Here is a 14827-nt window from a genome sequence, read left to right on the forward strand (position 1 = left end):
TCTTCCGGTTCTCAAGTGATATGAGAATGAAGAAAAGTATGCATAAACATCAGCATGCTCAGAGTGGGTCGGATCACTGTAAAGACACAGAATCTTATAGGGATACTCAGTTCTCTCTAGGTGAATAGGGGATTATAATCCATTCACAGTACTACCTTTCTCTAACAGGAGAACCTTGAGGAGGAACAAGTTCCCCACTCCTGGAAGTGTTCAGAACTGGCAGGGATGCCACAGAAGGGACGGGAGTATCATTTGATGGAAGGGGAAGGTTAAACCACAGATACAGCCTCCATGTCTACTTCAGCCTTTAGTCTCATAGTCTCTTATTCTTAGCAGTGTTTTCTAACACCAAGATGGTGGGTTTCTTATTTTGGGTTCCCCAAAAAGCAGACACTGATCAATTCATGTCTGTGCCTCCCAAGGACTAAGCACAACCCTTTCTTGTCCACACAGACACCATTAAACACTTAGCCAACTGAACTGCATTTAATGGGTTCCTTGTCAATTACAGGAAGTAAATGTGGGTGGGGAAGCGGAACTCTAGACACTGCACCTATGAGAAGGACTTTGGATCTTTCTAAACCTACCAGCCAAGGGAACACAGTGTGTTTGTTCTTTGGAGAAAAGCAAGTTGCTACAACAAGCACTGAGGAAGAGGAGCAAGAGAGACCTAGCCACTGGCAGAACAAAGTGAGTACATTTAATCTAATGCTTTTTATGGGTAACTCAGAGATGCTGATAAGGTTTCTCTGCCAAATGAAACTTATGATAACTCTGGCGTGGTGTGGAGTCCGGGGGGTGGGGGGGGCCTATTGTACTAGTTTTTTGTTGTGTGCTCGAAAAAATAGAAGGAGAAGAATTCAGCCTGGTTAGACACTTTGCTTTCAGCCTTGTGATACCTCCATCAGGGACCCCGGTTATGCCATGCCTGACTTCTGACCTCCACAAAGATGAGCTAATTCATGAATTCTGTTGGGCAGGTGGGGCCTCCAGAGCCCAGAGGTTGGGTCTGCTGGAAGCCGTGAGGGTGGTTCTATTGGATCCCCTGGGAAGAAAAAGCAACCATCAAAATCACAGGAAAGTGGGGAGTATGGCCCCTGCCCCCCGAAGTACACAACTCGGTCACGGACACCTCTTGAGTCTGCCAAGACCTCTACACCCTGGCCAAAAAAACTGAACTCATCAGAAGTTCCTAAGCTCTGCAGCATGGGACCAGGGGGAGTCCAGAGAGCAGGGCAACTGCTTTCGCTCAGGCTGGTGGCACACAGAGGGCGCTCCACCTGAGAAAGATGGTGGTTGTGGTATGGAAGAATGATTCATGCACAGGGATCCTGGTGGCTGTCTCCCCAGATCCTTCCCCACAGCCACACCCCAGAATCTTCTCAGGCACCTCTAGTCCACTTTGGACTCCCTCTGCTGGAGCCCAGGGTGAGTGGCTGTGAACAACATTTTGTGTGTTGGCCCTTTAAGAGGGTGCCTGTGTCTCCAGCAGACTCCATCTCTCCCTGGCAGACAGCCAGAGATGTTACGTGGGTGCCTCTTCCTGGGTCTGGAGTTCTGGGCTAAGGAGATCAGCTTGGGGTTCAGGCCTCATGCTTCTCCGGGGGAACCCCCCACCCTCAGCTGAGCGATCCCTCCACACAACAGCTGCTGCTCAAGGAAGCAGAGCCAGCCCTTTCTTTTTTTATCTCGAAAGTTCCCACCAATCTCAATGTTGGATCTTCTGCAAATGCTCGGTTGTAAAAGTCATGTTCAGCTAGCTTTCGTTAGTTATTCAGGATGAGTGTTCTTTAATTAAGTTGTAATTCCAGTTTGGCCCAGGGAGGAGGTGACTGTGGCTTCCACCTACTCCATTGCCATAGTGAAATCCTCTCAGGACATGTATTTGTCAAGAACGGAATGCCAAGGTACCCTCTAACTGCTGCCTAATATCTCAAAAAAAGAATTAATAAACTCATAGGGGGTGGAGATGCACCAACGAGTTAATAAAAGCGAAAGTCTTTTTCAATGGAAACATTAGTGCACATGTGAAGGATGACCCTATTGCATTTATTTTTTAGCAACATGACCTCGATGACTTCAACAGGCCCCATGGCCAATTCTGTGTTTGTGATAGCACCTCACAACCGGTATCCTGTGACCTTGGGAGGCATGACTCAGGTGCCCGTATATCCATTCAACCAGACTCAAGTCCACCCAGTTCCTGGGAATGCACATGGTTTGGAGCTGCCTACGTATATGCAACCTGCCCAGAGAACCTTGAGAGAGGGCAAAGTTTTAGGGGTAAGTGAGATTTTACAGGCCAGGGGTCACGTGGCTGGAGTCAGGGGATGGAGGAGGTTTGGAAATATGGAAACTCCAAATCCAGCAAGTGGTGCTGGAGCTGACCCAGCCTTACCAAACTCAGGTCCGTTTAAAAGCTCAGCTGTGCAGCAGCATCAGGGCCTCAGTATGTGGGCTTGTATTTTCTGTCTGAGGAATTTTAGGAAAGAGAAAGAGAAGCAGTAAATTGCAACATTGGTCCTGTTGCCAGAATCCATGTTGCTTCATGTAGCCTCTGGAAGAAGGTGGGTCCAGTGAGTCAGAAGTTGGAGTCTAAACCCAATGTGCTTGAATGGAATCTTTGCCCAATGGGAACAAAATAAAAGCTCATGATGATTTTGCCCCAAATGGTTGTCCTGGGTAGGACAAGAAGAGGCCAGTTTTATTGCATAGCTGAATAAAGACATGCATGGATTCTGATCCAGGCTGCCCGGGTTCAAATCCTAGCTGTACCCCCATATACTGCTCATAGTAATGAAAATCGATACAACCCGTATAAAGGGCTATCCATATCTGCCAAATTTTAAAATACCCAATAATTCCATTTCTGAGACTTTGTCCTGCAGACATACCTGTGTACACAAGAAGCATGACACGTATGAGGTTATCTGTTGCAGCATGGTTTGTGATAGGAAAAGAGTGGAAACAACCAAAATATCCATCAGTGTAATACTGGTTAAATCAATGTATTGTACATCCAAAGAATGAAACGTTGTGCGCTATTAAAAGAAACCTCCTTATATAATGATATGGACTTTCCCCCTAAGCTATATCATTAATGGAGAAAATTAGAGGCATACATTGCATATAATTTACTACCATTTGTCAAAATGGAAGGAAACAATATACACACACAACACACAAACACACACACAAGCACACACACATATATATACACCATTTAAGCAGGAATACATATTAATTTCTTAGAGCTGCCATAACAAAGCACTACAAATGGGGTGGCTTAGAACAACGGACTGTCTCAGTTCTGGGGCTAGAAGTTTGTAATTAACACATCCATGGGGCCATGCTCCCTCTGAAGGCTCTAAGGGAGGATCTGTTCCAAGCCAGCCTCTTAGTTTCCGGTAGGTCCTTGGTTGATGGCAGAATAACTCCAACTTGGCATTCTCCTATGTGCACGTGTGTCTCTTCATATGGCAATCCTTTGAAAAGATAGCAGCCCTCTAGGGGACACCCTGTTCCAATACACCTCATATTAACTAGTTATATCTGCAGCAACCCTATTTCCAAATGAGATCCCATTCTGAGGCACTTGGGGCTTGAACTTCAACATATTAATTTGTTGGAGGAGAGGCAGACACAATTCATTCCTAAACAATATCATAAAAATAAGAGATGAGCACCAAGACTTATCTACAAAGATATTCATCACATTGTTTAAATATGAAAAGGTGGAAACAGTCTTAACTACCCAATATCTCTGTTCCAAATACTCCACAACACACCCACACAGTGGAATCTGGGTAATTATTTAAAAGCATCTGTTTAAACCCTGGCCAGTTTGGCTCAGCGGTTGAGCATCGGCCTGCGGACCAGAGAGTCCCGGGTTTGGTTCCCGCTAGGGGCACGTACCACAAAAACAACAACAACAAAAAAATGGTATGTAAAAGCATCTGTTTAAAGAGGAATGAATATCATGGGGATGTGTTTGTGATGAAATATTAAGTTAAATATGCAGGAACATAATATATTATCAGTGTATATATTTGAAAAACAAAATAACAGAAAGCTATACATCAATATGTAAGTGGTAGTATTCTCTAGGTGGGGAAATTAAAGTTTTAATCTTATTTTTATATTTTCCATATAACCTTATAGACCAATAAAACTAAATATTTATTAAAATATAAAGGAGACATAGTAGCATGGGGGTGTGGAGGGGTAGACAGGATCCAGCCTTAGAAACAAAGGTCTCATCTTGTGACTCCCCTGACAGGCCATACAGATTCTGATCGGCCTGGTACACATCGGCCTCGGCAGCATCTTGGGGACCATCGTGTCCACGTACTATATACCTGTGTCATTGGCCGGAGGCTATCCCTTCTGGGGAGGCATATGGGTAAGTCATGTGAGTCACCCTGCAAGTGAGTTCCAGAAAGTGCCAACACACTGAGGCCCACCTCGTCAACGTGTGGAGTTTGCTGCAGAAGTTTGCAGCAGAGAGAGCATGTGGGCTGTGAACCCAGCACAGGCCTTGTTCACCAAGAACATCAGGTGCTTGGGCAGCCTAAGCAAACACCACAGACTGGGCGGCTACACAACAGACATTTATTATCTCATAGTTCTGGAGGCTGGAAGGCCAAGGTCAAGGTGTCGACAGGGCATTTCTTCTAAGGCCTCTCTCCCTGCCTTGTAGATGGTCAACTTTCCCCCGTGTCTTCACATGGTCTTCCCTTTGTGTGTGTGCCCTCATATCTCCTTTTATAACAAAGTCATATTGTATTAATACTTACCCTTATGACCTCATTTAACCGTTATCACCTCTTTGAAGGTCCTATCTTCAAATACCAATACTCCTTAACTTATCATGGGGTTACATCTCAATAACCCACGATACATTGAAAATATCTTAAGTCAAAATGCACTAAATAACAACTGTAGAGAATGGCTTGTTTACCCTCGTGATCATGTTCCTGATTGGGAGCTATGGCTGGCTGCCATTGTCCAGCATCACAAGAGAGCACCTTACCACATATTGTTCACCGGGAAAGGATCCAAATTCAAATACAAACAGCAGTTTCTACTGAATGCATATCACTTAGACACCATTGTAAACTCAAAAAATATATAAGTCCAACAGTAGTGAGTCTAAAACCATTGACACAGCCACATTTGAATGTACTAAGGTACAGGACTTTGAAAAGGATTAAGAGGAGACAAAATTCAGCCCTGGACGGTTTGGCTCAGTGGTTAGAGTGTCAGCCTGCAGTCCCGACAGACCCACGTTCAGTCCCAAGTAAGGGCATGTACCTCGGTTGCATTTTGTCCCTGGCCCTGGTTGGGTCGGGCAGGTGACAGCCACTCAATGTGTCCCTTTCACATCTTTCTCTCTCTCTCTCTCTCTCTCTCTCTCTTTCTCTCCCCCTCCCACTCTATTTGAACAAGAAAATGGAAAAATGTCTGTAGTTGACCTCACCTCAGATGTCAGAAAATATTTTCCAGTTCACCATCCCATAGGTTGCACCTTTTCTCATTCACACAACACACCCACACATCAAACTGTGTATTGGGAACAGTATTCACGTGTTCTACAACACAGGCCCACAGCCGGGACTCCAGGGAAAATGTTTCCACCAATAGATAAGAGTGGCCACCCAACCACAGAGCAGTCCCTAAGCAGGAGGACTCAACCTGGAGTCCGACGATGGGCTAGGAAACCACCTGGTGGAAAACTATTTGGCACATTAGATGCTGTTGTTGTCATTGTTGTTGTTGTTCTCTGGGAAAGCCAATAGTTTAGATCACATTCTCAGGGTGATCTGGAACCCCTACAAAGGTTACGAACCACAGGTCCTGTGTATTGCCTTTATGATTCTTTTACATTTTCCTTAGTGTCCTGCCTCCTACACATATGCACACATGCAGACCCACATGCAATCCTCCCCCATCGTCACCTTTTCTCCCTGCTATCACACAGTCTGTCTCAACTCACACAGCTATCTGTGACTCAGTGCAACTTTTCTCACAAATAGCAAAACTCCAGAGTAACCTGGACATCAGCCAAGTCACCCTATCCCATGAGATTTAAATAGAATAGCCTAGAGTTATCCACGACCCTCCAACACGCAGCATCTGCAAAATGGCAGGGCTTATGTTCTTGGGAACATTTTTACCCAAGTGCCTATGCTCCCTTGTTCCCATTCTTGTTTCGCTTTTTTTTTCCTCACCCAAGGACATTTTTCCATTTTTGATCAGAGAGAGTGAGAGAGAGAAATATCAATGTGAAAGGGACACATCGAGTGGCTGCCTCCCGCATGACCCCAACCAGGGCTGGGGACAAACCGCAACCCACAGGTAACTGCCTTTGACCAGAATCAAACCCCTGACTCATTGATCTGCAGGCTTACACTCCAACCGCTGGGCCAAACCAGCCAGGGCTTGTGTTTCATTTCTGAGGCTGAGGTCTGGTCTCTGTCCTGAACAGACCTACACTGGAACTCAGCCATCCACAGACACCTGTGTGTATAGCAGCCTAGAGTGGAGTTTGGAGCAATGCGCAAGACTAACACCGCAGCCATGAAAGAGTTGATATCGTGTGTTAGATTCTCTTAAGTCACCCCAAAGTCTTGCTGACCATCTCCCCTCTCAAGAAGCTGCTCAGATCTCGTCAGCGTTCACGACACCACACTCCCTTTTTTTGAGGGGCACTTTGTTCTTCGTTGCTGTCTTTACTCCAGGCCTGTCTTTCTGTGTCCAAAGATCATTAATGTCCCCTCCAACTCAAAGGCTCATCACCTTAAGCACCTCAAAAGCAGGGACAGTAGAAGTCCAACCTTCTGTTTCTTCCATCCCCGTCAACTCTCTATCAACAGAAGGACAGAAGATTGACATTTGTCTTTGCACATATAGTATAAATGGCATTCGCCTTAGAAGGCACAGGCAGCTAGAGTGCGTTTTCATTGTGAATTCCCATTTACACTCCAAGGACAGGCATCTACCCTGAGGGGTAAGGAGTGTAGGGGGAAGGTTAACACCATGGCATCTGGAGTCAACTACCAGGATTTGATCCCCAGATCTCCTCTTTGCTAGATGGTCTTGGGTGAGTTATTCAACATCTCTAAGCTTCAGTCCATTCCTCTATAAAATGGGGATAATTAAGTGTTTGATGACCATCGTCTAGTTAAGTAAGGCAAGAATGAAGAGCACTTCATGGACTCAGCAGAACTTTCGTTAAACCATAGCTGACACCCACTCAGACCCTCACTGACAGCAGGGAGTCCCGCCTGCCACTGTGCCTACAGAACATCGGGGTTGAAATAAATACACAATCTACTCCATCACCCTCAGAGTTGATGCTCAGCAGTGCAGAGATGCAACATTCTTCTCGGTAACTACAAGGTACTCATCAGATTACAGACAGGCAAGGACTGAAGACAGGCTTTTATCTAAAAGCGATGAAAGTTCAGGGAACCCCTCCCTTCTTCCCTCCAGAGCCCCCATGCCTGACAGAATCTTGTTGGGAGACCAATAAGATGTGCAGGTGGGAAAATGAAAAGCAAGAAAAGAAGTAACTTAATTGAGTGTCTACTGTGTACAGGATCTACTACATGCAAGATATGCCAAATGCTAGATGCAAGGAACTAATTATCTCCTGATAATTAATGACACTTAGGAAGACGTACTGTTTCCATTTTTTAGATGAGAAAATATAGACTTTGAAATATTAACAGCCGATCAAGATCACATGGGTCTCAAGGCAGACCCTCCAACTAGATCTGCTGAATGCTGAAATCTGTATTGATCCCAGCTCACTGCCCTGTCATGTGGTGAAAGAGCTCATTCATCCTTCATTCATTCATTCTTTTCCACGAGTTGAGGGGAGGTCCCAGCAGAGGTACCTATGATGTGTGAGAGAATATGTGTGTGACCAGAACCACAGAACCCTGAAGGAGGGGGCCATGACCTCTGACCTCTTTCTAAACTCCCTCTCTTCTCCACCAGTTCATCATTACAGGATCCCTCACAGTGTCGTCAGAAGTGCAGCCAAATTCTCCTTGCCTGGTAAGTCGCATCAGATGTGGACCCGTAGGAGAGACACACAACTAGAAAGAAGCTCACACACACTCCCTCCCTAATCCCTGCACCTACTTCTACCCAAACACAGGGCACTGACATGCATGCTTACCTATACTCACAAGATCACGCGAACCTGGCCAGAGTCACAAGCGGGAAAGAGTCCAGAAGATTCAGGGGAAGGAAGGGCAATACAGCCACCTTCACGAAGGCACCAGGGTGTGGAGAGACAGAACAACTTTCCTAAGAGGATCTAACAGGAGGAGGCTGAAAGCTGCCAGGGGCGCAGGGCTCCCCTCCAGCAGAGCAGTCACTGAGACTATCTAGAGAACACAGAGCGACCTCCAGGCATCTCTGCAGGGAAGGCTCAGGCAGAGGCTTCCCTAAGGAATCACACTGTCCAAGCTCTGTCCATCACGTGGGCAAGGCTGGGGGGTCCCTAGCAATGGAACAAGAACATACTTTTGTTTCTCTCACAAGCAGGTTATATGGAACGAGGGCCCCAGAATGGCCAGGTCTCACACAGATGAGATCTATTTGAAACTCTCCAAAGGGAAGCTTTATTCTGCGCATGCCTTTCTGCAAGAGGCCCAGAATCACGGAGCCTGTGGCATCTCAAGACACTTGGGCTGAGTGTCCTGCCCATCTCCTATGCGATAAATGGGTCAAGTGTTTCCCAAACATCAATTTGGGAATAATTGTCCAACAAGATAGTATATGAAGATGGTTAGGTAAATTTGGGGTGGGGGAACTCTCTATTTAGTAGTCCCCTCTCTGGAAGATTCAAGATCCTTGCTAAAGGTTATGACAAGTCCTGCATAAAACACCTGTTTAACTTTGTACATCCCAAGGTTTTTTGAAAGTTAATTTACCCCCAACCTTTTTTATACAGAACACTTCTTTACTTCCTGCACAACTAGGGTTTGGGAATTCACAGTAAGACACACTGGCTGAGGCTCTGCTCATCTCACCTACAATTGCGTTCTTCTTCCAACCTGACCTCTGGCCTCAGTCCTGAACAGGAAGTGCTGGCCTTCATTACAGCTTTACCAAGCTGAGCCAAGGGATGAGACACTACTGGGGCTCAACAGCATGAATTCATGCTCCCCAAGTAACAACTGTGTCTTCTTCAGCTGAAAGGAAGCTTGGGCTTGAACATCATCAGTGCAGTCTGTTCTTTGGTTGGAATTGCCCTCTTCATCACAGATATGAGTGTCAACTCCGCACGATTCTACCCCAACTACTATCCTTACTATGGTGTGGTGAGTATCCCTCTTGACGAAAGCTCTTCTGGGTTCCAACTTCGCTGTTTCAGAAATCATTGGAGAAGACCTGACCACCAAGCCTCTTCACCAGGCACGATATGAAAGAGAGGTGCTCTCACAATCATAACAGTTTAAAGTTCCTGACATGCAGCTTTGCTACGTTACTCTAACCATGTGGCTTTTCTTAGTCTTAGTTTCTATATTTTAAATCAGTATACCTACCTTTTGACATTGTCGGGATATTTAATTTCGGTTAGACATATAATGCACAGGTACCCACCAACCCGCACCTCTACTCACATGCTGGCCTTGCTGCCCATTACTGTGGACAAAGGGGTAGGCAGGGGTCTTCTGTAAAGGGCCTGAGAGTGAACCCTGAAGGCTTTGCAGGCCATCCGGTCTCTGTTGCCACTACTCGACCCAGTGTGAAAGCAGACATAGCAAATGCGCAAACGAACGAGCCATCTCAGGCTACAGACCAGTGCTAGCCAATAGAAATCTGACATAAGCCACGTGTGTGATTTTCCATCTTCCAGTAGCCACACTGAGAAATGAACGAAAAAGAGGTGAAATCAGTTTTAATGATACATTTATTTAACCCCATATATGCAAAATGTCATTTAAACATGAAATTCGTGTAAACACACAAATACCGTTCATTCAACAGTTGGCATTGTGGGTGCCACATCTTTGAAGTCCAATGTGTATTTTCCATTTGCACCACATCTCAAGCCCTCAGGGGCCTCGTGGCTACCAGATCGGAAAGTGCAGCTATCGATGAGTCCCATGTACACTCAGCGCCTCCCTCTGCACCGCAGCTCTGCCCTCTCCGCCCGCCCTGGGTCATCACTGGAAGCTCTGCTCCCATCTTCCTTGTTGCCCCCTCTCTTCTACATCAGTTTCCCCACTTTGTTAGAGCTTGTCTGTTGGCCCCTAAACACTCTTGTTTCTTTCATCTTCCAAACAAACTCACCTCCTCTCACTTATGGCAGCGGCTCCCCTGCCTCACTCACACACCTTCCCCCACATCCTCTCACAAACCTCTCAGTCTCCTGTTCTCAGTTGGTGGCATCTGCATCCTTCCAGTCTCTCGGGACAAAACCCTGGCGAAATCTCTGACCCCCTCTCTCACTCCCACACCTCCCCGCCAACTAACTCCGCAGGAAATCCTTCTGGTTTCGCCTTTAAAACGCATCCAGAGTCCAGCCATTTTCACCAGATTGTCTGTTGCCACATGGGCCGGAGCCGCCACCACCTGGTTTCTGATCCCAGTTCTGCCCCTGTCTGATCTTGGAAAGAGAACTCTTCCATCCTGGCTGCCTGCCACCTCTGGCCTCAGTCCTGAACAGGAAGTGCTGGCCTTCATCATAGCTTTACCAAGCTGAGCCAAGGGATGAGACACCCCTGGGGCTCAACAGCATGAATTCATGCTCTCTAAGTGACAACTGTCTAAGCTGCCTGAGGAACCCTCTTCTTTCGTAGACGGTTGATTTTTTAAAAATATTTTTAACTGTTCAATTACAGTTAACATACAATATTATATCAGATTCGGGTATATAGCATAGTAATTAGACATTTTTGTAACATATGAGGTCATTCCCCCAGTAAGTCCTGTATCCATAGGACACCAGGTATAGTTAATACAGTATTATTGACTACATTCCCTGTGCCGTACCTTAATTTGTCTTCCTATGACTGATTTTATAACTGACAATTTGTACTTCTTAATCCCTTCACCTTTCTCACCCATCCCCTCAACCCTCCTGCCATCAGAAAGTTTAATTTATAAAAGAATTTTGTTGTTAAAAACACATCTGAAAACATCCAGCATCATTAGCAAAGGCCCCTCCTGCCTAAGCTTCTGTGATTCCTTGACTAAGACATCATTACTATGCCGTTCCCTTTGTCTGGACACCTGAGCTACCCCACTATTACATGTTCCACTGACAACGAGTCTATGTCTCTCCTCAGTGCACTGAGCCACTATGTTCTGGCTGTTTTATAACACTTACCATGTCTAATTTAAATTAAATTGTAATTACCTACATCTTTATCTCCTCCCTCACTAGACTGTGCCTCACAGGACGGTCTCTTGGCCATTTGTACCAAACAGATGTTTGATAAATGCTTGCTAAATCGCGAGGGGAAGGAAGGAAAGTGCTAAGGAGGGGTCTCTCCAAGGGGAGGATTCTCTGAGCAGCTAGCCATCACCAATGCCGTTTTGAAACTCATAACTGACAAACATTTGCTTGGTACCTACCATGTGGCACCCATTTTCACCTTCAAAGTTCTTCTCTCCTATAATTAGAATCCAAATGGTTATTGAAGTTCCTCATCCCTTGTGCTTTTATGATTAAAGTGGATTCTACCCAAACTCTCTCCCCAGATACCGTGGGAGGTCCCAGTCTCCTGGACATTCTGAGTGAAGAGTAAGGGAAGGGCTCAGATGTCTGCAGGTGCTCATGTGAGCTCAACTACTGCTGAGTAGGGGGTCCTTTTACTGACTGTTTTCCTAAGGTAAAGACAGTCTCAATTATTTCTCTTCACAAATGCCACAACCACAAGCCAGGAAGGTTGTTTCAGTCACCACGTTCTCTACAGGTTCAGAGGGGCGGTGGAGGTAGCTACTGATGCCTCTTTTGTAATGTCTCAATTTCCCACAGGTCGACTTCTTCTGCAGGCTCCACCTTCCCGTCTTGTTGCTCAGTCCCGTCTTTCTCCTCTAACCATCTCACTTCCTCTCTGTGGCTTGTCCACACACCCAGATTCTACTCACTTCCCACACAAACAGTTTCACTGTTTCACTGGCCCACTGCAGACCTCATCCTGAGGTCTCACTCCATGTGCCAGAAACAAGTTATCAGGGTGTTCCCCTAAACAATGACTGTTTTTGCCTCAGAAGAACACAGGTATAAGCATTAAAACGATTATTTTACAAACACTCTTGACCCTCCCAAAAACCTGGTGAGATATGTTCTCCGAGGGCTGAGGCGAGGCTGGGGATTCCTCAGAGCCACAGCCATGGTCCTCTGCAGAGCAACCTTCCAGCCGGGCCGCAGACTCCCCAGACATGAGCAGCACTCATGACCTCCCCGTTTCTTCTGGTTCCAGGCCCCTGGAATAGGTACTTCTGCTGTGCTGTTCATCTTTAGCCTCCTGGAGTTCAGCATTGCCTGCACGTGTACCCAGTTTGGCTGCCAACTGGTTCAACATTCACAAAACAATGTGAGTTTGTAGGCTCCTCCATGGGTGGAAAGATGCCCCAAAGAGCATGGGGAGTAGGGGGTCGTCAGGCTTCCGCTTCCTGCCCAGGAGTAGAGGGGCTCCAGAATGTCTCAAGGCCTTTGTGCATGCGCGGTTCTCACCAGTGCACCTTCTGTGCCCGTCTTTTCCAGGGGACCGTGGTCATGCCCCCAACCATCTATGTAACAAACCCAATGGTCATCCCAGAACCAGGGAACTCGCCACCACCATACTCCGGGTAGTTCCAGGGCTCCCATTAAGCCAAAGGTTCTAATAGCATCGTTCACTGGAACCAGAAGAGCTCCCCTCTCTGGACTTCTGAAACTCGGCTTTCCTGCCAAACTAAGGAAAATGTCTCTCCAACTGTACAACACCTGGACTTTATTCACCTCATCCTGGTAAATCATGCTGGGCCTCCACTGAAAAGGAGACAGGAATTAAAGTATATTTGAGCAACGAGGTCCTCCCTAGAGCATCCACATGTGGGGCGTCGTGTGCACATATTCATGTGTTTACCTCCGTGAGCTTATGAGTTAGAGGAACAAATGTCTAGACAACCCGAGCTCCATTCTCCCAATCATTCACTCACTGAAGAAATATGCACTGAGCGTGTGATATGGCCAAGCCTCTACTCATGGCAGGAGGAGGATGAACATGGGTGAACACACTAAGTCCTTGACTTCAAGGAATTTCTGCCTCATAAGAAAGAACAACTTGCAAGTCATTTTCGCTAACCCAAGACAGAATATAGGGACATGTAGAGAGACAACAGACAGAGAAATGATTTATTCTGACAGTGATGGGGGAAGCAGCGAATGAGCCTGGTTGAGAAAGCAGGATATGTTGTGGCATCAGAGGAGAGAGTGGGCGTGTCCGGTGTGGCTCAGTGGTTGAGCGTCGACCCATGCACCAAGAGGTTGCTGGTTCGATTCCCAGTCAGGGCACATGCCCAGGTTGTGGGCCAAATCCCCAGTGGGGGGCATGCTAGAGGCAGTCAATTGGTCTCTCTCATCAATCTCTCTCTCCCTGTCCCTTCCTCTCTCTTTAAAAATCAATAAAGGGAAAAACATTTTTTTTAAAAAGGAGAGAATGGGGGGTTTTGTTTTTGTTTTGTTTTTTTTAGTGCAATAACAATCTACAGTGTTGGGAAGACCTTTGGAGAGAGTCATTCACTAACATTATTAGTTTTTTATATATATATATACTGTCACCACCAATACTGTAGTACTCAAGAACAAACATTGTCTTAAGATATCTTCCAAAGTTATAAAACTGGTATATCTTTATTTATAAAATGATAGGAACTAATTCAAAGAGAAATGGTTGTGTCTAAATTTGCACACTTTAATTTAAATATTGTAATCTACAATGGCCAATTGGTTCCCTCAAGGTTTGTGCCTACAGATTATAGCAATAATCTCTGAAGTCCGAGTGCCATCAAATTTCCCTTTGCGACACAGCCTGGCAGTGTTTTTTGGTTGTTGGTTGTTTGTTTTTTTGTTTGGTTACTAAATGCAGAAGGTGATTTTAGTCTTGTAAACATTTTTAGACTCTGACTTTACCTAAGAAGTTTCTTCTCAGTGGCTTGCTGTTCAGAGTTCCGTCTGCTTCTGCACTTGCACCTTCTCTAACCAGGGAAACTTTGGCTGACCACCAGCTAGTCAGGTATGGCTGAGGCCTCCAGTGAGTTTTCTAAAACTGAGTGGAAATCACAGACAACAAACATGGAAAATGGAGCGTGTGATATTCTGGTTTGGATCAGCCCTCCACCTCTCTGTTTTGTAAGCTGAGACCAATATTAGTACACTGAGCTCCCCCAAAGTGTCTGGCCTGTTTGGAACTTTCTTGGAGGGCTGGATGGTCAGAGTGGGTCTGACCTTCTCTCTGTCTTCTTTTTTATGAATTTCCTGGGGTGACATTGCTTCACAAAATTATACAGGTTTCAAGTGTACAACTCAACAAAACATCTGCACACTGTGTTCATTTTACACCCATCATCCAAAGCAAAATCTCTTTCCATCACCATTAATCCACCTTTGCCCACCTCGACCAACGCCCAACCACTTTCCCTTTGGCTATCACCACACTATTGTCTATCTCTATGTTTTATATACATTTTTTTTCATTTAATCCCCTCACTGTCTTACATCTAGCCCCCCAATTCCCCTCCTATCTGATAGCTATAAGTCTGTTCCATGTATCCAAGTCTCTGTTTCTGTTTTGTTCATCAGTTTATTTTGTTT

General features: G+C 45.8%; 1 protein-coding gene across 1 annotated transcript; it reads left to right on the forward strand.

Moving 5' to 3' along the window:
• The first annotated feature begins 595 nt into the window (after positions 1-595).
• LOC118628727 (membrane-spanning 4-domains subfamily A member 8-like) lies at positions 596-12826 on the forward strand. Its single transcript, XM_036259659.1, has 7 exons — positions 596-690; positions 2061-2283; positions 4280-4402; positions 8005-8064; positions 9210-9338; positions 12453-12566; positions 12737-12826. Exons 2-7 carry the CDS (start codon positions 2065-2067, stop codon positions 12824-12826), a joined length of 735 nt encoding a protein of 244 aa, XP_036115552.1. The 5' UTR covers positions 596-690; positions 2061-2064.
• The last annotated feature ends 2001 nt before the right edge of the window (positions 12827-14827 follow it).

This window comes from Molossus molossus, unplaced genomic scaffold (assembly GCF_014108415.1).
Source record: "Molossus molossus isolate mMolMol1 unplaced genomic scaffold, mMolMol1.p scaffold_m16_p_13, whole genome shotgun sequence".
Classification (NCBI taxonomy): Eukaryota; Metazoa; Chordata; class Mammalia; order Chiroptera; family Molossidae; genus Molossus; species Molossus molossus.